We start from the raw sequence: 26507 nt of genomic DNA on the forward strand, positions 1-26507 counted from the left end.
AAGGATCAAAGGAATAGCAGATCAATTGCCAAAGGAAAAATTATATATATATATATATATATATATATATATATATATATATATATATATATATATATATATATATATATATATATATATATATATATATATATATATATATATATATATATATATATATATATATATATATATATATATATATATATATATATCTATACATATATATATATATATATGTATATATATATATATATATATATATATATATATATATATATATATATATATATATATATATATATATATATATATATATATATATATATATATATATATATATATATATAATATATATATATATATATATATATATATATATATATATATATATATATATATATATATATATATATATATATATATATATATATATATATTATATATATATATATATATATATATATATATATATATATATACCCTATGATTTTTTATTGATGTACTACATGTCTTTATAGGTCCATTTTTAGCAAACTTATTGCGCTTTTATATTATTAGAAAAAAAAATCGTTTTATTACTGAAATAATTTTTGTATGTTGTAAGTATTAACCCAAGGGGAAAAAGTGGCCGGCCTGACAGAGTCCAAAGTGGACTAACGTGGACCCAAGGGGGGAGAGTAGCCAGAAACTAGGCTTTTTCTATGTGTAAAAAATGTTGGGTATAATCGAAGACTTTTTGAGATATAACAAAAATAACTAAAAATTTGGGTAAAATTTTTCATTTTTATTTATATCTCTCAAATTAAACTAAATATTAAAAAATGCGTATAAAAGTGCATTGAATAAGCTATCATATGACACCAAGTTTGTCTAGATTGGACAAAAAACAAAAGAGATATATCAAGTTTTTATTGACCCTTTGGAGGGCTATATCTCAAGACCCGCGTACTTCTCCCGGGTATAGGTCACTTTGTTGGAATCAGCTCACCGAATGACACAACATATATTAATTTTAAGCAATTCGGTGAGGGGCCCATAAACTGCAGTTGAGCCCTCTTTCCTCCGGTGCTATAGGCGGTGGACGGACTCCGAGAACAGGATTAACCTTGTAGCTTCTCACCGCTTCAGCTACAGTATCCTCATGAATCCTGTTCAAACCTGCCTGGTACGCTGCTTGATCTAGAGGTTCTCTTTTGTAGCGCTGGATCTCGCGCTCTAGATTATATATATCAACCCTTACGTTCCTGGGGGGTGGTTGTGCATCCATGAGATGGGGGTTTGGATGATTACTGAGATAACAATCCAGGAAATACTGCTTTGACATGTAGTTGTGTCTTCGCACAGTGATGATCTTTTTCTCCACATAAAGGTGATCCAGAGGTGTGTTGCGGATACACCCAGTCGCAGTTCTGCGGTGTCCACACTGGCGCTGCATTGTTTACCACTAACCGGCCAATTGCCTTATAGGTAGTTAACAAGGTTTCTTTGTCCGCACCCCAAGTACTGCCGGCAAGTGACTTGAGGACCTTGTTTCTACCACGGAGCTTATTACAAATTGCAGTGGCATGGGCAGATGACCTGATAAGGCTGTCGAATGTGACCACAAGAATCTTGGGGGTAATTTGTGGTCGGAATTATTTCGCCATCGACACTAATATTCAACTGTCTGCGCACTTCTGCCGTCCATGTAGTGAATAGTGTGGCCGAGCATTTGGTGGGGGATATCAAGTTTCTCGCAGTGAAATAACTGGTAAGATTATTGGTGATCAATTTCTCATGGTGTAACTCCTAGAAACAATTGCAAATAAGTTCTCCCGTATATATCTTTGATGCGGTATGGACTTATGCGGTTCCAGAGGTCAAAATGTTTTCCTAATTAACTTGATATTCTATTCAGTTTGCCTTGCTAATATCGTGCTTACGGTCAAGTGCTGAATCGATATTTGTATAAATGTCATATTTGTTACGTTTTCACATGTGAACGGAAATGTGTCCAACAGTTTAATCGAAATGTTCTGTGAGTTTTTTTATTTTTTGCAAATGTATGTTATTTTCATATTGGTATAACTTTCCCAATTTATGCACTGGGAATAAGTTAATATTCATATATATTTTGCAGAAATCGGGTGATTCAAATGATCTTGGATCACACGTTCCTTATTTTAAATGGATTTGCATTTTTAATTTGATTTGTTTGGCTTAAAACAATTCTATTAAAGTTCATTTTGAATCTATGAAATGTATTTGTTAAGCTTCTTAGTATCCTACATTTTATTTTGCCATTAAATCTAAGCAAAGATTCAAGATTATGCTGTATACATTTATGGAATGCTATTTGTTTTGAAGCAAAGTATTTCCATTACACATCGTTTGAATGCTGCATCCAGATTCAATATGTTCTATTACTTGCTGTTTCAGCTGTGCGACATGTTCTTTCAAGTTTTTGATAATTGCACCTAAATCTGTATTTTCACCCTTCAGAGTTTTAACCTTATCTTCCAGTCTTGAGATACGCTCTAGTTTCCTTTTACGACATTTAGAAGCGGCCACGCGATTTCGTTGGCGCTTTCGTTCTAATTTGATTTTCTCTTGAGTCTCCATGTCGATTGGGCTTACTGGAGGTGAAGCAGGAGGATTTTGTGGTTCGTCTTTTATGGGAATAGTAGTAAAAGTTTCTGAAATTGGTTTGTTTACTATAGTTGAATCAGCAATAAATAAATAAATATAAAGGGTTACCTAGTTCCGTATAAGTAAATGAACCACCGCTCATTCCCGATGCCAAAGTACTTGTGGTAGTTAAAGGTACACAACTCTTGCTACTATTGTTATGTAGATTGTTCAGTGCTTCTTCGAATCCTTTTCCAAACGCTTCTTGTTCGGATGTTACAGTGGAAGTTTCTGTTTGAAAAATAGAACCCGGTTGTGGAGTGGGAAGCAAATGTAATATTTTGTCAAAATCCGGTGTCGCCAGAGACTTCTGCTGAGATTCTGGCGACTCCATAATTAATGGATTTCGCTTTTTTGTAGTATTTTTTAAATTTAATGATGCAGGACGTTTGTTTCCGGAGATTCCAGATGAAGAAGGCGATTGGAACAACATATCACCGTCTTTCACTGTGCAAGGCTCGGATTTTATCGAGATATTGGACGGCATTTCGTTAGCATTACTTGCTACAGTTACCTTCATGACATATAAAGATATCGATGTTGTGATGGATGTTGGATATAAAACAAACAATAGCAAAACGAAAGTATGAGTCACACTATGACTCATAAACTACAATTCAATTCTTTTTATTATCTATATCCTAATTCAAAAGCGTTCCATCTTCCCCCTCACCAAATCACGAAACAGGCACGGTTATGCATCGTAAGCGTAGCGTGGCGTGTCAGCTGTTTATTTTTGATATACGACAGCCCATACAAACGATTATCCAACGTTTGCACAACGTACGCGTGTCGTAAGATTCAGAAAAAAAAAAACAAATTAACTGTCACATCCCATGATATGTCGACGTTGATAAAAACTAATTGGTCGCCTTTGCAGTTTGTTTTCTGCACATAAAGCAAACCTGCGTGAAGATAGCGACGTCGCTAACTTTCGATAACAGGGTTATCGAAAAAATAACAGGGTGACACAGAGACGACAAAAACTGAATTAATATGAGACGGACAGACAGAATATTTAATGAAATGTATGTATTTCCGTGCTTAAAAACAACGATTTTTACACAGAATATGGTAGAGAACATCTTTACCTACAATTTAATGTGCCACATGTGCCTGTTCAATGTTATTTAGCTTGGTTATTACTGGGTACTGGTGGTCAGGACACTATTTCCCATGTGGAGTCCAGGAATGGACTTCGTACACAAAAGTGACAACGGAACTTGGTAGAGGACATCAATACCTACAATTTGGTATACCACATGTATCTGGGAAACGCCGAGTGTAGAACAAAATTTTCCAGAAACTGTTGGACGCACTGGTGGTCAGGACAGTATTTCCAGCGCTGAGGCCAGGAATTGACTTCGTACACAAAAACGACAACGGAACTTGGTAGAGGGCATCAATACCTACAATTTGGTATACAACATGTATCTGGGAAACGCCGAGTGTAGAACAAAATTTTCCAGAAACTGTTGGACGCACTGGTGGTCAGGACAGTATTTCCAGCGCTGAGGCCAGGAATGAACTTCGTACACAAAAGTGACAACGGATATTGATAGAGGGCATCAATACCTACAATTTGGTATACAATGTGTATCTGGGAAACGCCGAGTGTAGAACAAAATTTTCCAGAAACTGTTGGACGCACTGGTGGTCAGGACAGTATTTCTAGCGCTGAGGCCAGGAATTGACTTCGTACACAAAAATGACAACGGAACTTGATAGAGGGCATCAATACCTACAATTTGGTGTACAACATGTATCTGGGAAACGCCGAGTGTAGAATAAAATTTTCCAGAAACTGTTGGACGCACTGGTGGTCAGGACAGTATTTCCAGCGCTGAGGCCAGGAATGGACTTCGTACACATAACTGACAACGGAACTTGGTAGAGGACATCAATACCTACAATTTGGTATACCACATGTATCTGGGAAACGCCGAGTGTAGAACAAAAATTTCCAGAAACTGTTGGACGCACTGGTGGTCAGGACAGTATTTCCAGCGCTGAGGCCAGGAATTGACTTCGTACACAAAAATGACAACGGAACTTGGTAGAGGGCATCAATACCTACAATTTGGTATACAACATGTATCTGGGAAACGCCGAGTGTAGAACAAAATTTTCCAGAAACTGTTGGACGCACTGGTGGTCAGGACAGTATTTCCAGCGCTGAGGCCAGGAATGAACTTCGTACACAAAACTGATAACGGATATTGATAGAGGGCATCAATACCTACAATATGGTATACCACATGTATCTGGGAAACGCCGAGTGTAGAACAAAAATTTCCAGAAACTGTTGGACGCACTGGTGGTCAGGACAGTATTTCCAGCGCTGAGGCCAGGAATTGACTTCGTACACAAAACTGACAACGGATGTTGATAGAGGGCATCAATACCTACAATTTGGTATACCACATGTATCTGGGAAACGCCGAGTGTAGAACAAAAATTTCCAGAAACTGTTGGACGCACTGGTGGTCAGGACAGTATTTCCAGCGCTGAGGCCAGGAATGGACTTCGTACACAAAACTGACAACGGAACTTGGTAGAGGACATCAATACCTACAATTTGGTATACCACATGTATCTGGGAAACGCCGAGTGTAGAACAAAATTTTCCAGAAACTGTTGGACGCACTGGTGGTCAGGACACTATTTCCAGCACTGAGGCCAGGAATGGACTTCGTATACAAAAGTGACAACGGATATTGATAGAGGGCATCAATACCTACAATTTGGTATACCACATGTATCTGGGAAACGCCGAGTGTAGAACAAAATTTTCCAGAAACTGTTGGACGCACTGGTGGTCAGGACAGTATTTCAAACGTTGAAGCCAAAAATAAACATTAAACACGAAAAGGAAAACATAACGTAAAATGGGATTTAATAACTTAAATTCTTTCATATGTACAAAGATCATTTATTACATATTTACAATTAATATCATGTTTTTTCTTTTCAATAATTATTGTTATGACATGTCGATCGTGCAAAGGGTGCATATTTAAAGCACGTTTCGTAAGTTATTTTGGTAACTCTGCTAAAAGTGTTATAACACATAACAAAATGGCGGACTGGTGTATAACAGATTCCATGGCATATGTGTGTAAGGTAGTTGCACTTAAAGAGCTCATTACACATATTTTTGTTTTCATTAAAAATGTAGATTATTAATTGCACATAAAATAATAAGGGCCAGTTTCTCAATGTCTTGTTATTATTTATCGTGTCGATAAAACAGCTGATACCATACAAAAATTCTACTAACCGGAGGTCTATCCACCGGTTAAAATTAATCGGAGGATGAGAAACTGGCCATAAATCGATTTATGGGTAGAATAAACTACATTCATTAAAAATGTAGATTATTAATCACACATAAAATAAATAAATTGATTTATAGGAAGAATAAAATACTTCCTGCGAAAATTGAACAAAATTGTACTTCACATTTTGAGATTTGGACAAAGCGTTGTTAAAACTAGGAAAATTTATTGCCTTGGTGTACTTTATAACTACAACACAAGAAATTGTACTCTCTCATAGAAGAAAAACTGAACCAAATGTAAAGGAAAAACTATTAGCGCCAAATCATTACCATTTTTACCATACAGTAGTTCTTTTTGACAACTTTTGGGAACCGTACTAAAAAATTCTTTTGCTTTAGTTCATATTGAACTTATATGTACGGTCATTGAACTTTATATCCACGTTTGGTTCATAAAATGTTTGATACATACTTAAAACAAGTAAAAAATCATTGGGCTGTTTAAAATTTCCAAAACATAATGAAATTTAACTACAAACAAATAATTTCTTTGCACTACAAATAAGTTAAAAATAAGTTGTTTTGCTAAAGGCCGGTATGCACCTCTAGCGAAAAATTTCATTCCCATAAGAAATGCATTGCTATTTATGCTAACGAAATTTTCGGTAGCGTTCAATTTCGTAAGCTGGTACGCACCTCTAATGAAAATAACAGGGTTGTCAAAAGCATATTTTGGCAGCAAACATTTAATTTATTACAATCATTGTGTGCGTAAAAGTTTTAAAAGGTCTGTAAATAATAAACAATTTATTTGAGGAATATTTGGAACATATATTAACAATTTTTAAAAGCGATTAGCTGGATTAAAATTTGTGTACACAGCCCTGTTTTTTTGTTGTAGACTTAAATAAATTTTTGCTACCGAAAATTTCGCTAGAGGTGCATACCGGCCTTAAGACAGCTTAAATTTACAAATAAAAAAATTATTAACATTGTGAACGTAGTATGATTCTACGTTCACATTGTGATTGAAATCTTTCGTTTTCGAGAATTTTGCCTTTCAATACAAAAGTGAGATATCAAATAATATAAACATTCATATCTAGTGTGAACATAGTACAGTAGTACGTCCTCATTGCAATTTTACTTTTTCGAGATTTGCAAATAGCATTTTCATATTAATGCTATGTTCACATTATATGTCTACTTACAATGGATTTCAGTTGAAATATCTACGGATTTCAGTAGTTTTGCAATTGGATTTCAACAAAATCCACTGCACTGTCATGCACAATTGGTGATCACATCATGAAGTTTTTATTTTTGGCAAAATACGAACAAAATGCAATTGATACATAGGCATTGTACTTTACATCTGATGTGATCACCAATTGTGCATGACAGTGCAGTGGATTTTGTTGAAATCCAATTGCAAAACTACTGAAATCCGTAGATATTTCAACTGAAATCCATTGTAAGTAGACATATAATGTGAACATAGTATTAATATGAAAATGCTATTTGCAAATCTCGAAAAAGTAAAATTGCAATGAGGACGTACTACTGTACTATGTTCACAATAGATATGAATGTTTATATAATTTGATATCTCACTTTTGTATTGAAAGGCAAAATTCTCGAAAACGAAAGATTTCAATCACAATGTGAACGTAGAATCATACTACGTTCACATTGTTTATAATTTTTTTATTTGTAAATTTAAGCTGTCTTAGCAAAACAACTTATTTTTAACTTATTTGTAGTGCAAAGAAATTATTTGTTTGTAGTTAAATTTTATTATGTTTTGGAAATTTTCCACAGCCCAATGATTTTTTACTTTTTTTAAGTATGTATCAAACATTTTATGAACCAAACGTGGATATAAAGTTCAATGACCGTACATATAAGTTCAATATGAACTAAAGCAAAAGAATTTTTTAGTACGGTTCCCAAAAGTTGTCAAAAAGAACTACTGTATGGTAAAAATGGTAATGATTTGGCGCTAATAGTTTTTCCTTTACATTTGGTTCAGTTTTTCTTCTATGAGAGAGTACAATTTCTTGAGTTGTAGTTATAAAGTACACCAAGGCAATAAATTTTCCTAGTTTTAACAACGCTTTGTCCAAATCTCAAAATGTGAAGTACAATTTTGTTCAATTTTCGCAGGAAGTATTTTATTCTTCCTATAAATCAATTTATTTATTTTATGTGTGATTAATAATCTACATTTTTAATGAATGTAGTTTATTCTACCCGTAAATCGATTTATTATTTTATGTGCAATTAATAATCTACATTTTTAATGAAAACAAAAATATGTGTAATGAGCTCTTTAAGTGCAACTACCTTACACACATATGCCATGGAATCTGTTATACACCAGTCCGCCATTTTGTTATGTGTTATAACACTTTTAGCAGAGTTACCAAGATAACTTACGAAACACGTGCTTTAAATATGCACCCTTTGCACGATCGACATGTCATAACAATAATTATTGAAAAGAAAAAACATGATATTAATTGTAAATATGTAATAAATGATCTTTGTACATATGAAAGAATTTAAGTTATTAAATCCCATTTTAAGTTATGTTTTTCTTTTCGTGTTTAATGTTTATTTTTGGCTTTAACGTTTGAAATAGTGTCCTGACCACCAATGCGTCCAACAGTTTCTGGAAAATTTTGTTCTACACTCGGCGTTTCCCAGATACATGTGGTATACCAAATTGTAGGTATTGATGTCCTCTACCAAGTTCCGTTGTCACTTTTGTGTACGAAGTCCATTCCTGGCCTCAGCGCTGGAAATACTGTCCTGACCACCAGTGCGTCCAACAGTTTCTGGAAAATTTTGTTCTACACTCGGCGTTTCCCAGATACATGTGGTATACCAAATTGTAGGTGTTGATGCCCTCTATCAATATCCGTTGTCAGTTTTGTGTACGAAGTCCATTCCTAGCCTCAGCGCTGGAAATAGTGTCCTGACCACCAGTGCGTCCAACAGTTTCTGGAAAATTTTGTTCTACACTCGGCGTTTCCCAGATACATGTGGTATACCAAATTGTAGGTATTAATGCCCTCTATCAATATCCGTTGTCACTTTTGTGTACGAAGTCCATTCCTGGCCTCAGCGCTGGAAATACTGTCCTGACCACCAGTGCGTCCAACAGTTTCTGGAAAATTTTGTTCTACACTCGGCGTTTCCCAGATACATGTGGTATACCAAATTGTAGGTATTGATGCCCTCTATCAATATCCGTTGTCACTTTTGTGTACGAAGTCCATTCCTAGCCTCAGCGCTGGAAATAGTGTCCTGACCACCAGTGCGTCCAACAGTTTCTGGAAAATTTTGTTCTACACTCGGCGTTTCCCAGATACATGTGGTATACCAAATTGTAGGTATTGATGTCCTCTACCAAGTTCCGTTGTCACTTTTGTGTACGAAGTCCATTCCTGGACTCCACATGGGAAATAGTGTCCTGACCACCAGTACCCAATAATAACCAAGCTAAATAACATTGAACAGGCACATGTGGCGCACCAAATTGTAGGTAAAGCTGTTCTCTACCATATTCTGTGTATAAATCGTTGTTTTTAAGCACGGAAATATATAAATTTCATTAAATATTCTGCCTGTCCGTCTTATATTAATTCAGTTTTTGTCGTCTCTGTGTCACCCTGTTATTTTTTCGATAATCCTGTTATCGAAAGTTAGCGACGTCGCTATCTTCACGCAGGTCTTATATTGTGGGCAATATATTAATTCAGTTTATGGCGTATCTGTGTCACCCAATTATTTTTTGATAACTCTTTTATCGAAAGTTAGTGACGTCGCTACGCAAGTTATTTGTCATATCTTTTCATTTTCGCTGTTATCATATTTTTTTATGGAAAAAACCCTAAAAATCAATATAAATTTGTAAAACATAAGTTACAAATACAAGTAATATACATTGCGGAGCTTCAATTGAATGGTGAGAAAGTATTCAACAATTGTATTTGCTTTGGAAATTTGGCAGTTGTTCTGTTCATTAGCTATTTTTTTTTTTAATATTTCGACATGAAGGCAAGACCGATATTTTTACTTTATGTCTAAAAGTGACAAAAATTGCATCCAAAAAAACAAAAGTTAATACTAGTTTTGATATTTTAGCAAGAAATTTAGTCGTTGCAATAAAGGTGTTGAACGACTAATAATGGAAAACCTACACAAATTATAGCATGGCATGTAACATCTACACTTTTCTCACTGGGGCTAAACATTTCCACATGTACGAATGGTACGTTCTTCTGTAGTATATGATTGATGTTTCGTTGAACTTACAAATTTTAATGATACAAAACCTGCTCAATCAAAATTGGCGCTGCTCCCCCACTGGATCCTCGTGGCGCCACTCTAGGGGGCGCGCCACCATTTGGGAAGCCCTGAATTAGTGGGAAATTTGGCAATTCAAATCCACTTTAACTAGATTTCAATTGTTATTTGCCTTATAAAAAAGGGATTTCAAATCCACTTTTGGTACATTTCGAGCCTATTAAGCTTTGTGTATATAGGGGTTTATGTCTAAACGTGACGAAAATTATATCAAAATGTTTAAAATGTGTGAAGACAAAGTGGATAATAGTTCTGGTATTTTAGGAAAAAAATGTATTTAAAATGTAGGTAGTGAACGACTAATAAAGTAAAACCTTCAAAGCATAAATAAGATTGGTCCTAATATAGAACCTTGAGGAACCCCAGAATAAATATTACACTAATTCGATTCCGACCATTATTTGAAACAAATTGTGATCGTTGTGACAGAAAAGACATCAAATTACAAGACGTACCAGGGAAAAAGAATTGGTAATAGAGCTTAGAATGTATTATGCCATGATCAATCGAATCAAAGGCCTTACTTACTTACTTAATTTGATCCTTAAGCACATATTCAAAGGCTTTCAACAAAGCAGGTAAAAGGGATATTGGCCGATAGTGGCCCGGGATTAGTATCACCAGTATTCTTCTTCTGTAGCGGGACTACTCGAGCCGTTTTCCAATCCGAAGGAAATGTACTTGTCATAATTATGGCATTGAAGACATGCAAAATATGTCCACAGATCACACGAATTACAATCTTTAATAACCTAATGGGAATTCCATCAACACCCATAGCATTAGACCTATCCTAAATATTGCACATTGTAGTTCAAAAGAACTGATACCCCTAAAACATAACTCATTGGGACGATCAACAAACTGAACATGAAAATTAGAGCTAGATGTAAAAGTGGACGAAACAGAAGTGAAATGAGTATTCAATAAATTAGGATTAATATTACAGTTATTATCACAGCCAATTGCACCAGTAGATCTTATCATAGACCACATATCACGGGAGCCTATTGCACCATTGAACAAAAATTAATTCCATAGGCACGCTTAGCTCGCCTTATCACCCTTACAGCTGTAGCACGGTACATCCTAAACAATGTCTTATTCTTATCAGTCCTATTCTCCATAAACGCCCGTAGTGCAAAATCCCTGTTCTGAATAACCAACCTAAGCACGGGATCGTTAAACCACCGGGGATGACTAGTGTTAACAACTTTAGTCCTCTCAGGAACAAACTCATCAAAATGCTCAGATAGTATATTATTCAAAAATGAATCAGAATATCCGTCTCATTAGTATTGTATAGAGTGATCCGCAGCAGGATCACTTACCAGATTGAAGTATACCAATGAATATGAATCTAAATGAATCGTAATGCGCCGGGATACTATTATGTACTATAGAAAGGTTAGACCTAGAAATTTGGAAAAGTTTGAGCTAGCTCTCGAATCTAAGATGTTATAATTAAAGTCACCCATAACAAGGACGTTTCTAAATCTCGTATTAAAATCCGTCAGGTAGTCTTCAATAGAATCAATATTGCCACTGGGCAAATAAACAACGCATATGACTATGCTGGAATTAGCAGAACGCAGTTGTACAAATAGTAACTCACACATACCAGATTCCGACACAGAAAGCAACTTCTTCACCTTATATTTCCTATGCATGTACAAAGCCACACCTCCACCTCTGGACTAAGATTTATTATTCCTAAAAAGCCTATATACAGGTATCTCCAAAAAATCTACCTATATTACTAGCCATAGTCATAGGACCATTAGGGATTATTGTGTGTATAAAATCTAAAAATAAATCATAATAACATAACAAGCACCCACCTGCCACGCCGACGGAAACTCCAATAAGAAACCGTAAAAGTTTGCTAGAAACTTTTGCCAGTTTTTGAAACGAATCTACCATCAGTATCGCAAAGCGAGAGCCAAATACCAGCCAACCCCATACTTACCCCTTCCACCCGACCTTATGCTAATAAATATTTCATTCAACATCACCCACAACACTGCCAACTGGAGTATACATCACATCATGTGCCACAAGTGTACTTATCCGACCAATACGGCTTCTTATCATATCCGTAATAAGAAACTAAGTGAGTTTTTTCCCACCATTTTAATCGAACACAATTGCTGCCGGTATTGAATGTATTATACGAAACCTTTTGATCTTATTGTTCTTTTTTAATTTGCGACATAGATTTTTTACTTTAATAGCGGCTGGAGGCAGATTATCATTTAAATAAATTCTCTACTCAATATCTATTGCAATAACATTGTTCAGGCATAGGTTACGTTTTGCCATGTATTTTTTGATTTAGAGTAGCATAGTTTTTTTTGTGTTTGCCGATCCAAAAATATGCATCCACTTCCTCTTTTTTGAGGACACCAACAGCCTCGGAAATTTTGAAGGCGATATCCATAGGTTCACATGTGAAAGGTAGACCGATAACCAGGATGTCTACGACACAACTGCTGCCTCATTTTATGGTTTTAATGTTGTAGTTGTTTCATACTTTCATTCGTAGCACGGCAGTAATGATCAATCTTTGTTTTCAATTGTTTTTGAACAGAAGAAAAGTTAGATTCAAGCTCGGGCTTTATTGTTGCCGGAAGGGAAGAGACTAAGTCATCAAGCTTTTTGGCTAAATTGTTTATAGCTGCACATACATCACCGGTGCTGGAAGATGAGGGGTAGAACGCAGAACAATTTGGACAATACCAGCGTAAAGTGCTTCTTTTCTTCACATACATTTCAAATGAAGTTTCAGGTAGGAGGCAACAATCGATACGATTGTACCAACGTTCACACACATATGATGTTTTTATTGCAGGTGCCACAAGTTGATGCTGTTTTTGTTGATCTAACAGATGGCGGCATTTTGTGCGTAGAGATTAGCAAACAGGAATGAAATATTTATGTAATGTTGGAAAACTTGTTGGTATTCGTTTTCTGATTCACCGAAGAAAATACTTTACTCGTATGCAAGATTTGTTGAGTTTTAACAAATGAATCTTTTTAAATTCATTAAATAGCCAGAGACCAACATTTTTTTTTAATAGAAATAGAACTATGTTGCCAAAATTTAAATTTGTTAAGGGTTAAGAATATATCGCCAAATGAAAATTTGGCAATTTTCTACATTCTGGTTTAGGTTAGGTGAAGTAAAGTGGCAGCCTGCTATTTCAAATTCAATTAGACTATTCAGTCCATTGTGAAACCATAGTGATGAACTTCTCGTTTTTTCGCAGAGTGAGGCCCGATTCCATGTCTAGCTCAATGACAAGGAATCTCCTTTTTATAGCTGAATCCCTACGGTTTCGCATTGCGAAGAAACTTAGAGAATCATTCAAACACTCAGAAATGTCCCAGTATTACTGAGAGGGGAATACTGGTTGTTCGAAACCGGGATTGAACCCACGGCCCTGTGTATACAAAGCGAATTTGTTTAGTTAAAAATACTATTTGCTTACCTTAACAGCAATAAGAGAAAATTTGGAAAATATCACACCAAAACAACACAAAATAATCGTATTTAAATACCAACGTTTAGACTTTTCGATTGTGAACACAAAATGTTAATACCAGGTTTTGTAGGAAGGACCTATTTTCGGAGTTACGTTTTCATTATCATTCATATTGGATTTAGTACCCATAGCACATAATCTCCCTAAAGTAATATATATGGTAACACAATAATAAATAATGTGTATATTTATAATAATAAAGTGTATTTTTAAAATACATATAAAAAACTTCATAACATGGTCCCGGACCTCCAGTTCCTTCAAAATGTTGGCCCTTTCTCATATAAGCAATATGGTACTCATATGCATGCTAATTTCGAGTACATTGCGAATTCTATGAAGAGAGCATTATATAGATTTAAGAGAAAACACAACATAATGAACAATGGCGCGATTTGTTTGAAACAATTTTTCGTATGCGGCACTTGTCATCTCTTGTCGAAACAAACAAGTTGCATTCGACACTTTTCTTTTAAAAAAATTAACTTTCTTTCATTTCAAAAGAAAAATTAAGATTTTTTAACAATCGTCCGTTTTTTATATAATTCAAAAAAATTGATAATTAATATTTTACATAGCCTACATCTCGAAAACTAAGCCCAAAATATAATTTTATAATATTATCAGTTAGGCCGGAGAGAGAAGTTCACCAATGTGGTATCACAATGGACTGAATAGTCTAAGTTAGCCTGATACATCGGGCTGCCACATAACCTAACCTAGGCCGGAGTTCATTTATAATTTTATTCGGATTAGCAGAATTGTTTGTTGTTTCAGCAAACAAAAAAAAAAACTGCTAAAGCATCAGTATTTTGTTTGATAAAAAATAGCAGACAGTGTTTGCTTTTAACAGCAGTATTTATTCTATAACTGTATAATATGAGAATTACCTTCATACCTTAATGTTGTTACCACCGTTTTGGACTGACATTGAATTATATTTGTGATTGAAGTGTGACGGCCGCTACTATTGGTTTTTACCTATAACCATACCATACTAATGCGTTCAAAATCATAAAATGACCGACATATCTGGGGAGAATAATGTGACCATAGTAAACTGAAGGAAATTACTAATATTATGGTGCTTTACGAGTAGAACTTTACAGCTAGGTATTACTTAATGAGATTTCTATCATGTGTGAGGTTTAAATATGACAGGACGAAACGACTTGGAACAAGTATTCGATATTTCATTTCTGAGTATACGTTACAATGTAAGAATTTTTAACAGTTTTAATAGCCTTCTTTTTAGCCTCTCGAATTTATGCTTGGAAAGTGACGAAGGTTAGGTTAAAGTGGCAGCCCGATTAAGATTCAGGCTCACTTAGACTATTCAGTCCATTGTGATACCACATTAACTAAAAGTACCTATTACATATGGGCACTTCTAGTTTTAACCGTTGAACCTTCTCGATTATTTTCTTCTGTTGAACCAACCAGATTGTTCCAAAAACATTAGCAGACTGCTTAAGTTAACGTTTTCCAGGTCCGCTAGTAATCTGAAGCTATATGCCCCTAAAATTTGCTTACGCCTTACACAAAATGCAGGGCACTCACACAAGAGGTGTTTTATTGATTCCTTTTCCTCCGCATCATGACAGCTCATACAATAGTCATTATACTTCGCACCAATAGTTTTTGCAAAATCGCCTATCAGGCAGCGACCCGTTATAGCAGATATCAGGAGTGATATCTGGCGTCTCGAGAACACTAGCATATCTAGTGTCCGGTTTAAGTTTAAATGGGGCCATATTTGCTTGGTGTCGTTACAACCCTTACATTTCTCCCATCAAACATTTGCCATCATGACAGCCTTCTCACGCAGTAAGAGCTTGCAGGTAGCCAGAGGCACACCAACAGATTCTAGTTCCCCTGGAATATGTAAGGTAGTTCCTAGCCTTGCTAGCTCATCTGCTTCGCAGTTCCCCGGTATGTTCCTGTGGCCAGGCACACATATTAGGTGAATATTGTGCTGCTCAGCCATCTCATTGAGAGATTTGCGGCAGTCGATGGCCGTTTTCGAGTTGAGGAACACAGAGTCCAAGGATTTTATTGCAGGTTGACTGTCTGAGTATATATTAGTGCCAATATTGCTTGGAGCATTACTTCTCAGCCAATTCACCACTTCTCTTATTGCTAATATTTCAGCCTGAAAAACACTACAGTGATCAGGTAATCTTTTCGCTATTCGAAGTTCCAAATCTTTAGAATATACTCCGAAACCCACTTGGCCATCCAATTTGGAGCCATAAGTGTATAAATCTATATATCTTTTATTCCCCGGGGTCCGTGTACACCACGCCTCACTGTTGGGAATTAGTGTCTCAAACTTTTTGTCGAAAAGTGGACTCGCCAAAGTGTAATCCACTATGTTAGGCACATCTGGCATTATTTTGAGGACCGAACTGTGACCGTAACTTTTTTCCGACCACAGCGATAGCTCGCGCAACCGCACAGCCGTTGTTGCAGCTGACTGTTTGGCCAAAATGTCTAAAGGCATTAGATGCAGTATGACATTAAGGGAGTTTGTTCCTGTCTTGCTGAATGCACCTGAGATACACAAGCACGCCATACGCTGAACTTTGTCTAAACTTGTCGGCTGGTGAAGTGCCGGCCACCAGACTACAACACCATATAGCATTATAGGTCTAACCACTGCCGTGTATAGCCAATGTACAATTTTTGGTTTTAGTCCCCACTTTTTCCCTATTGCCTTTTTGCACGAGTATAAAGCTACCGTTGCTTTCCTTGCCCTTTCTTCAATATTAAGCTTAAAGGTCAGCTTCCTGTCCAAAATAACGCCAAGGTATTTTGCACACTCACGGTTAGGCCTATTTCCCCTAAGGAAATAGGCCTAACCGTGGGAGTTTTGCGATCTTTGCAGTACATGACTATTTCTGTCTTTGCAGGATTTACCCCAAGACCATTATCTTTCGCCCATTTCTCAGTCATCCGGAGGGCTCTCTGTATAATATCTCTAACTGTTGATGGGAATTTTCCCCTGACTGCTAGCGCCACATCATCTGCGTATGCCACCACATGTATCCTTTCTTTTTCTAGGGAAACCAGAAGGTCGTTTATAGCAACATTCCAAAGAAGAGGTGATAGAACTCCTCCTTGAGGAGTGCCTCTGTTCACATACCTTTGTAAGTTTGCTTGTCCTAGTGTGGCTGAAATGCGTCTCTTCCTTAGAAGTTCGTCTAACAGCCTAAGTATACCTGGATCAACATTCAGAGTTGTCAGTCCATTTAATATCGAGCTCGGATGGACGTTATTGAACGCCCCTTCGATGTCTAGAAATGCCACGATTGTGTATTCTTTGACAGATAGTGAGCTTTCAATAAAGCTGACTAGTTCATGTAATGCGGTCTCAGTAGACCTGCCTTTCGAGTATGCACGTTGAATCGACGCTAGTTCTAAGATAAATATCTATCATCCTCTCCAGAGTCTTAAGTAGGAATGATGATAAGCTGATTGGTCGGAATCCTTTGCATTCGAGTGAGAGGCTTTTCCCGCTTTAGGTATGAAAACGACTTTTGATTCTCTCCACTTTCGTGGAATATATGCTAAGTTGATACATCCTGTATATATCGCCGACAACCAGGGGATACATCCTGTATATATCGCCGACAACCAGGGGATAATTCTGTCAGCCACCGCTTGTAACTCCGCCGGAGTAATTCCATCAGGTCCGGGGGATTTGAATGATCCAAAGCTATTTAACGCCCATTTTATTCTAGATTCTGATACAATTCCCTCGATAGGAAACGACCGCTGAGCCACTGTGGCACCGCCAGTGCATGGTTCAACCGTCTGATTTCCAGGAAAATGTGTGTCCAATAGTACCTCCAGCGTCTCCTCACTGGACGTTGTCCAACTGCCCTCCGATGTTTTAATGAAACCTGGAGCGGAGCTCGTGGATGCTAGCACCTTCCGTAGTCTGGAAGCCTCGGACGTATTCTCAATGCTGCTGCAGTAATCATTCCAAGAGTTATGCTGAGCCTTTCTCAGTTCTCGCTTGTATCCTCTCAGATTCTTCTTGTAAGCGTCCCAATCCACAGGAGCTCTGGTGGACTTTGCTTTGTTAAAGAGCTTCCTGCACGATTTCCTCATATTACCTAACTCCGTAGACCACCATGGTGGTCGATTTTTCCCCCTTGGCTTCCCTTTAGGGCATGCAGCTTTCAGTGAAATGTTGAAGGCCTTAGTAATCTTCTCCACTGTGTGTTCGATAACTTGCACAGTGCTCATATTTGTCTCTGGTATTTCCGGTATCATCATATTGAACGATTCCCTATACCTATTCCAGTCAGCTTTCCTAACATTTGGCGGAAATATGGTCTTGGTGGTATGAACATCAAATTTGAAACTGATGTAGCGATGACCTGAGAAGCTGTGTTCACTTAAAACATGCCACTCAGATATCATTTCATTCAGTTCTTGCGAGGCCAAGGTGATGTCCAAAACCTCTTGCCTGTTTTTAGTGACAAAGGTTGGGGCATCTCCCTTGTTGCAAACTACCAGATTAGTACGCAAAATAAACTCTGTTAGCGACTCTCCCCTTGCATTAGTATCACTACTTCCCCATATACTATGATGCGCATTCGCATCGCATCCCATAATGAGTTTCGTCTTTGTTTTCAGTGACTCCTCCACTAAGGTCTTAACGGCACATGGAGGCATCTCCCTGTCATGTCCCATATAGACCGAAGATACCCAATATTTGCATTTGGCTATTTCTAAATTGGCAACGACAGTGTCTGCATTGCACATTGAAGGAAGCAGAAACAAGTTAAGCTCGTTTTTAGCAATTATGCAGGCTCGAATTACATCATTACCAGTATACTGCAATAGTTTGAACCCCGGAGTACTTAATTCACATATTTTGTTTCTATAAACATATGGTTCTTGAATAAGAACTATGTCTATGTCCCCTTTCATCAGGAGAACTTTTAAGGCAGCACTTGCAGCCTTACAATGATGAAGATTTATCTGGAGGATCCGTAGGACCATCGAGATTTTCAACAACCGTCACGTCAGCCGCTTCAATCGAGTCATCAAGAATGTCCTCTTCAGAGATATCGGTGACTCTCGCAATAACCATAGGTTCAACTTTGGTGAGTTCTGAGGCTTTAGAAGCCTCCTCACGCATACGGTATCTATCCATGTCTTCAACTTTGGTATCTCCCTCGACTTCGCAAGAGGATCCGCTTACTTCTGATTCAGACAGAGGCTTGTCCATTTCTGAATCCTTTAGCTGATCGTTTTTATACACCTTCATTTGGATACAATGAAAGCCATAACATACACGGCCCTGAGACTTTGCTAGATGTGGCAAAGACTGAGTGTTCAATATAAACACTGCATGCCGTCTTGGCCCATCCACTTCATCCACTTCATCCAAACGGCCAACCTCCCAATCAGCTGTTGGAAGATCTGGATTGCATTGTTTCAGTCTATTTAAAATAGATTCAGGGTCAGGAGGGTTTGCAGGTATCCACGCATGTGCTCTTGGTCTAGCCGGTATGTATTTCTTCTCGACTAACTCTAGAGCAGCTCCTTCCCAAACTTCACCAATTAGTATCAGAGCAGCTTTAAAACATTCTATAGACCTCTGGTCCTCAAATGCGACTAGCTTAAATCGTCCTTGATACCAACTAGCCTCTTGGTGTCGAGGATCTGGGCCGGGAAACTTTTCCAGCACCTGTGAGTAGACGCCAGACAAAGCATTCTCATTTCCCCCCATTTTTGCTTTGTAACCATACCGTCCAATGCTCCTTTATTTATGATAGCCATCACAAGGCTGTCTTTAGCAACTGAGGCAAACGATCGTTGATCCCTTTTGGAGGACGGCAGCTCAACCGGTGATCGTTCCCTTTTTCCAGCCTCAGGAATTCCTTGAGCCCATTTTAAGGAATCGCTTTGCATAGCCGACAACGTGCTTGGGTCGACTGATCCTAATTTCTTTAGGATAAACAAAGCATTTCTGCGTTCCATGAATCTCTTTCGTGAGGGATTACCTCCTTTTGATGCCGTTACCTTGGAAAAGGTTCGGCTTGTCAAATTGTCGCCACCTGTCGACCCGTCTACAGGTCGACTAATTGGGCCTAACTCTTGGTCATTGCCCAAATTTATAACTCCAGTCGATACCCGCCCACTGGGCCCTGAAGTTAGCAACCCAGTGGATGTCTTTGAATTTCTCTGCATGGTGGCCTAATATCCCACCACACTTGAAATTCGTAGTAGGTACTTATTACGATGTTTTTATCCGCTATAAAAAAACACGTCCGTTCCGTTCGACGGTTGAGTTAAAAAAGTGACGAAGGCGGAGGACAAACGTTTCGTTGTTATTTTTATTTGCCTTCAGGAGAACAAATTGAGAATAAACGACATGAGAACAATTACCAGCATTTCTGATATGCCCACTTGTTAGATGGCCTGTTTTGTAATGGAATGCATTTCATGTATTACTGGTTATTGATTTGAATGGAAGTCATACCCAAGACAGATGACATGCTACCAGTTGGATTGATTTTTTTTTTGTATTGGAATGTATTATTACGACCGAATCCTCCATGGGAAACTACATATATCTAGGGATATATCAATTCTTAGTTGCCTCAAGATTTTATGTCTACACACAAAAAATTGTTTTCTGCTTCAATCACAAAATTAATTGATCCAATTAATTTTTTAATTAAATTGTCTTCAATCACAGAAATGATAGTATCAATTAAAAAATTAATTGAAGGTCAATTAAAAAATTAATTGATCCAATTAAAAAATTAATTGATACTATTAATTTTTGTAATTGATTTTTGTTTCAATTAAAAAATTTGTTGAATCAATTAAATTTTTAATTGAATATTTTTTCAAACTCAATTAAAATTTTAATTGGAAAAATTTTCGTGAAATTTTATTCTGTGTAGATTCAAACATAGATCTAACGATCGCTCATAGTTCGATAACATTTCGAGTATATTTCGTTATCGAGGCGAATTACTTGATTTGATAATCATGATTTGTGGTAACACTATTCGATGTATATACAAAGGAATACCGCATATAATTATCTATATTCTTGCGCTATTGTGAATTGTCATAGACAACTAAATGAGGGAAATATACAGAATGGTTTATTACCCATTAGAGATTCTCTACTCTTGATGAATCCAATGACCAGCATTTGAAGTATCATGTCTGTCTATAAGCTTCCATCTAGCATTTGCAACAACAATACATGGGTTATTAATCCGCCGCTGCTTGGTTGCAAGGGGCACATTGATGTTGTGGAATACGAATGGTAGATTGTTGTTTTTTACCACAACCTAGTGTGGCATGTTCTGGTTATCCCATTTGTGGTGATAGACATGACATGGAATGTTTCCCCATGGTATTATTGAACATCCAGAGCATTCCTTATTTACGGCATTTTCTTATTAAATACATGTGCGAGGCATAGATATTGACCTGGCCTATGGTCTATGCTTGTGTGGCAAATGGATATTGTAATTTAGGTGGAATTATTGATTTCTTTTGATATTTATCCTGGCTGATTTATTGATTTCTTTTGATTTTGTATTGTGGCTGACAGAATATGGTCTCAGATTTACATCTGGACACTTTTCGCTGTCTGTGACGAGTCAGCTGATATGTATAATTCACACATAATGGTTAGATTTCGAATGTGATGTACTTATGCCAAGACGTTGGCAACATTTGGGTGTTTGAACGGGTTTTGTTGGACAGTAGGCTTCAAGGACTTGCATGATTGATTGTAGAGCCTAGGGGCAAACTTGGATTGATACAGAATTTTGATGGATAGCGCTACTTTGTTCATGATTAGTATGCTTGAATACCTTCACTATATCCATAACTCAATTAATCACTTAATTGAGTGTAGTAAGCGCCATCTATTACTGAATTATGGAGAATTATGTACTGCGGTACCCGAACAACTCCAAAGTCACGAAATGTGGAAGGTTGTTTATGACCTTTTAAAGTCACCTTGTAAATATGACTTGAGGGAGACCTAAACGAGGGTACAAATAGGACATCCATCCAATGCATTACCAAGTTTACTACAGGAAGATTAAGTTGTGCAAAGTTAAAGTTTTTTTTAAAGTGATGAATTTTTGAAATCGCTAAGTCTAGTTTTCGGAATCAATGGAAGTTTAAGTACGTTCTACAATTCTCATGTGAATATTTGCCAATATATCCCATATGAACTAATGAATGAATTATTTTAATAGAATTTTGCGGGATTGAAAAAATTTCTTTGGCACTATTCTTGTGAAAATCGGCTTAAATAAATTAATTATAATTTTGCCTCGGGTAAGAACAATTTAGACACTTTAACAAATTACAAGGAATCAGGCCATAGATGGAAAACTTTCTCATTTAGGATACTGTGTAGGAGAACCATTGGCTAAAGAAACTGACACCGACCATCACTTCCAAATTTTTGCTCTCGGACGACAGGACAAAAAGAAAAAAAATAGTGGGTGTTTCCATGAGGAAACATTCCATGTCATGTCTATCACCACAAATGGGATAACCAGAACATGCCACACTAGGTTTTGGTAAAAAACAACAATCTACTATTCGTATTCCACAACATCAATGTGCCCCTTGCAACCAAGCAGCGGCGGATTAATAACCCATGTATTGTTGTTGCAAATGCTAGATGGAAGCTTATAGACAGGCATGATACTTCAAATGCTGGTCATTAGATTCGAGCAAGAGTAGAGAAACTCTAATGGGTAATAAAACATTCTGCATATTTCCCTCATTTAGTTGTCTATGACAATTCACAATAGCGCAAGAATATAGATAATTATATGCGGTATTCCTTAAGCGGACCTTAGACGGTCGGATAAACACTACGACAGAGGTTCTCCTATTTGTTGTATGTTCGTTCAAGTTTTATCCTCACACTGCACGAACAATTATGAAAACAACATGAAGAAATAAGAAGAAGCATAAACACAAACAATAAAGATGGACGAAAAGTTAGGTGTAAAGCTATTTTTTAGTAAAAATGGAAGAAACAATAATAATTCCAAGCTGATTTAGCGATCCGTCATTAATTTCATTGCAGAAATGCTTGTTTTAATTATGAAAATAAATTTGTTTTTGCTAATGTTTGGCTAACATCTCCTTACACGTGAAGATTTGTGCTTCCCAACCGGAAAAAATCAAAGTTGTTTTGATGTTATGCCAACACGTCCCTGCAACACGCAAACATTGCCTTATACTAGCGGATTTGTCGCCGCAACGTGTTGTGTCGCAGGGTTTATCCGACCGTATAAGGTGCCCTTTAGTATATACATCGAATAGTGTTACCAACAATCATGATTATCAAATCAAGTAATTCGCCTCGATAACGAAATATACTCGAAATGTTATCGAACTATGAGCGATCATTAGATTTATGTTTGAATCTAGACATAAAATCTTGAGGCAACTAAGAATTGATATATCCCTAGATATATGTAGTTTTCCATGGAGGATTCGGTCGTAATAATACATTCCAATACAAAAAAATCAATCCAACTGGTAGCATGTCATCTGTCTTGTGTATGACTTCCATTCAAATCAATAACCAGTAATACATGAAGTGCATTCCATTACAAAACAGGCCATCTAACAAGTGGGCATATCAGAAATGCTGGTAATTGTTCTCCTGTCGTTTATTCTCAATTTGTTCTCCTGAAGGCAAATAAAAATAACAACGAAACGTTTGTCCTCCGTCTTCATCACTTTCCAAGCATAAATTCGAGAGGCTAAAAAGAAGGCTATTAAAACTGTTAAAAATTCTTCCATTGTAATGTATACTCAGAAATGAAATATCGAATACTTGTTCCAAGTCGTTTCGTCCTGTCATATTTAAACCTCACACATGATAGAAATCTCATTAATTAACACCTAGCTGTAAAGTTCTACTCGTAAAGCACCATCATATTAGTAATTTCCTTCAGTTTACTATGGTCACATTATTCTCCCCAGATATGTAGGTCATTTTATGATTTTGAACGCATTAGTATGGTATGGTTATAGGTAAAAACCAATAGTAGCGACCGTCACAAAGCCAAATTTTCTTCCGCATGCAAAGGAGGACGAAAAATTGGGAAAAACAAATCGGACGCATATCAAATGTGTATATATAATGTGACATGAAACGTCTGAAAGTCGACATAATCGTAGGCCAGTATTCAGGTGAAACGAAAAGTGTTCTCCATGGCAAAGTAAGAAAGAATTCGACATCACAAAAAATTCTAAGTCTGATTTCCTTTCTCTTTTATGAAAAAGTAGGGAAAACAAAAATTAGTCCTATTATAAGGAAAGGTACTATCAAAACAAATCCAATATTTATTTTAAAAATAAAAATATCTCTTGTCATCACAAGCAAACATTATCCGTATAATCTGAGATGTTTGGGATATGATTTCATTTAAGTAGATATATCCTATTCAGTTTAGGTTATTATATTTACAGAGAACTGAGTTAATGGATATCATTCGCATTACTTCCAATGTCCAAAGATCCTTAATGTTCGATAGCACCGAAGTTTCCATAAATCTATTTAAGAGAAAAGGTACTTTCTATGAAGCTTATTCGTTCCGTTTTCCCGTTTGTGGCAGTAACTTTTTCTTCGTAGCTGGTGTATCTTCCAAATGAAATATGATGAATACGGAAACTTAATTGTTCGATGCCAGCCAAATGCTCACTACAAAACAAATTATTAAAATAGATCAATAAACCTTTATCAACATTCCATCTAGTAGGATTAAAAAAACATTACTGATGGATATTTTCACCTCAATAGTTGAGAAATAGTTAAGCTAGGCATGATAGAGGCTCAACTCATATAGAGTTGTTGATAATACTAATATTTTAAATGTTGGCCATGTATATTGCCAATGAATTGACCCCTCAGGTTCTCCACTTCATAAATATTATTGCCTATTGCTTTCCTAATGCGGCATTTCAACCAAGGTTTGCAAAGTTTAGAATTTATGCCCTTGCTAAAAATACCTTGAACAAAATTCTTTCTGTAGACTTCTTGCCCATCTTTAAACGTCACGATTCTAGATCTCCTGTTGTAGGATTTAGCGTTTCTTGTATAGGCTTCATGAAGCCTATGTTTAATCTTCCCGTTTACTAATTGCATTCTATCCGCCTTGGGAATAAATGTCATATTACCGTCGATAATGCACCAATTCTCCTGAGAATTTTGTAGGCCTGTGCATGTGTCACCATTTCATAGCCAAATAAAGCGTAGTAAGGGGTTAAACCAGTAGATGAATGAATAGTAGAACGGAGTGAACACTCTATTCCAAACAGATTTTCATCCCATCTATTCTGGTCTTTCCCCAGAAAGGCCCTTGATTGATTTACCCTCTCACTAGCATTTGCTTGTGGAGAGTGTATCGCCGTACGCATATGATGAATTCCATATGCCTTCATTAGTTCCTGGAATGCCTCACTAACAAATTGCCTCCCATTATCTGAGTGCAATGTCTCAGGAACCCCGAATTTGTGAAAGACTTCATGTGTCAAGAATCTGATTACATGTTTTGAAGTGGCCTTGGCCATCGCATTCAGCAGTACAAACTTAGTACGGTGGTCCAACACAATAAATATATAGGTATTGCCACATCGGCTTCTAGGATACGGACCGAGGAAATCTACATAGATCTTTTGAAACGGACGATCGGTTTTAACCTCTTGTCCCATCACTGGTCGTAGTGTCTGGGATGTTTATTTTCTTTGCAACTCTGACGTCTGTAGATAATGTTGGCCAATAAAAATATTGCCTAACGTTAGATATTGTTTTTGCTGTGCCACCATGGCAAGTATTATTCTCGTGCGATTTCCGAATTATAGTGTTGGCCATATCCCTGGGTATCTAAATTTTCCAACATTCATCCTCGTCTTCAAGTGCCCCTCTATTGAATTCTGACCTTTTATAAACCAACCCGTCATCTACTTTCAAATCAGGCAAACTACCCTTATTTTGTTGAATAGTGTCAATCAGTTCCAAGTACTCAGGACTTCTAAATTCTGGTGAACGAAAATCCAATAGAGCTTTGTCGTCGAATTGTAGTTCCTCCATGTCCATACGGGATAGCATGTCCGGGACTACGTTCTTTGTCCCCTTACGGTGCTGTATGGAAAACTTAAAGCCCTGTAATCTCAATCAGCTATTTCAGACTTGAATGGTCTGTAATGACTGTGAAATCCATGAGTTCGATGTACTGGCGAAACTTTTCAATTGCAAGCACGACGGCAAGGCATTCCTTCTCTCTTGTGGAATAATTTTTTTGGGCCGAATTCAATTTTCTAGAAAAAAATTCGACCGAATGCTCATCACCGTTCTTGTCCCTCTGGAATAATACTGCTCCAATGCCTACGTCAGATGCATCGCATTGGACAAAAAACGGCCTCTCAAAATCCGGGCTAACTAAAAGAGGACTGATACCAGTCTTTGTTTTAATTTTTCGAATGACATGATGGCCTCTGGTGTGAAAGTAAACTTCGACGACTTCTTAAGAGTATCGGTTATGGGTGCGGTCAGTGTTGAATAGTCCGGTATAAACCGTCTGTAATAACCTACGGTTCCTAAAAACCGTCGAACTTCTTTCGGTGTCTTC

The 26507-nt window shown here is 36.9% G+C and overlaps 2 protein-coding genes across 3 annotated transcripts in view; one reads left to right on the forward strand and one right to left on the reverse strand.

Moving 5' to 3' along the window:
• Window positions 1-2201: 2201 nt before the first annotated feature.
• Jra (Jun-related antigen) lies at window positions 2202-3505 on the reverse strand. The gene is made up of 2 exons (XM_075309658.1): window positions 2719-3505; window positions 2202-2657 (listed from the first exon to the last, which is right to left on the reverse strand). The coding sequence occupies exons 1-2, from the start codon at window positions 3254-3256 to the stop codon at window positions 2314-2316; spliced, it is 882 nt and encodes a 293-aa protein (XP_075165773.1). The 5' UTR covers window positions 3257-3505; the 3' UTR covers window positions 2202-2313.
• Window positions 3506-9704: 6199 nt separating this feature from the next.
• The window catches only part of LOC142241915 (ATPase ASNA1 homolog), a 120509-nt gene continuing 103706 nt past the window's right edge, over window positions 9705-26507 (forward strand). The window contains exon 1 of one of the 2 annotated variants that reach the window (XM_075313764.1): window positions 9705-9902. The gene's annotated coding sequence lies outside the window, so the exon portion shown is untranslated. The remainder of the gene's footprint in view (window positions 9903-26507) is intronic. The other variant, XM_075313762.1, reaches the window with a different exon arrangement.

This window comes from Haematobia irritans, chromosome 5 (assembly GCF_050003625.1).
Source record: "Haematobia irritans isolate KBUSLIRL chromosome 5, ASM5000362v1, whole genome shotgun sequence".
Lineage (NCBI taxonomy): Eukaryota > Metazoa > Arthropoda > Insecta > Diptera > Muscidae > Haematobia > Haematobia irritans.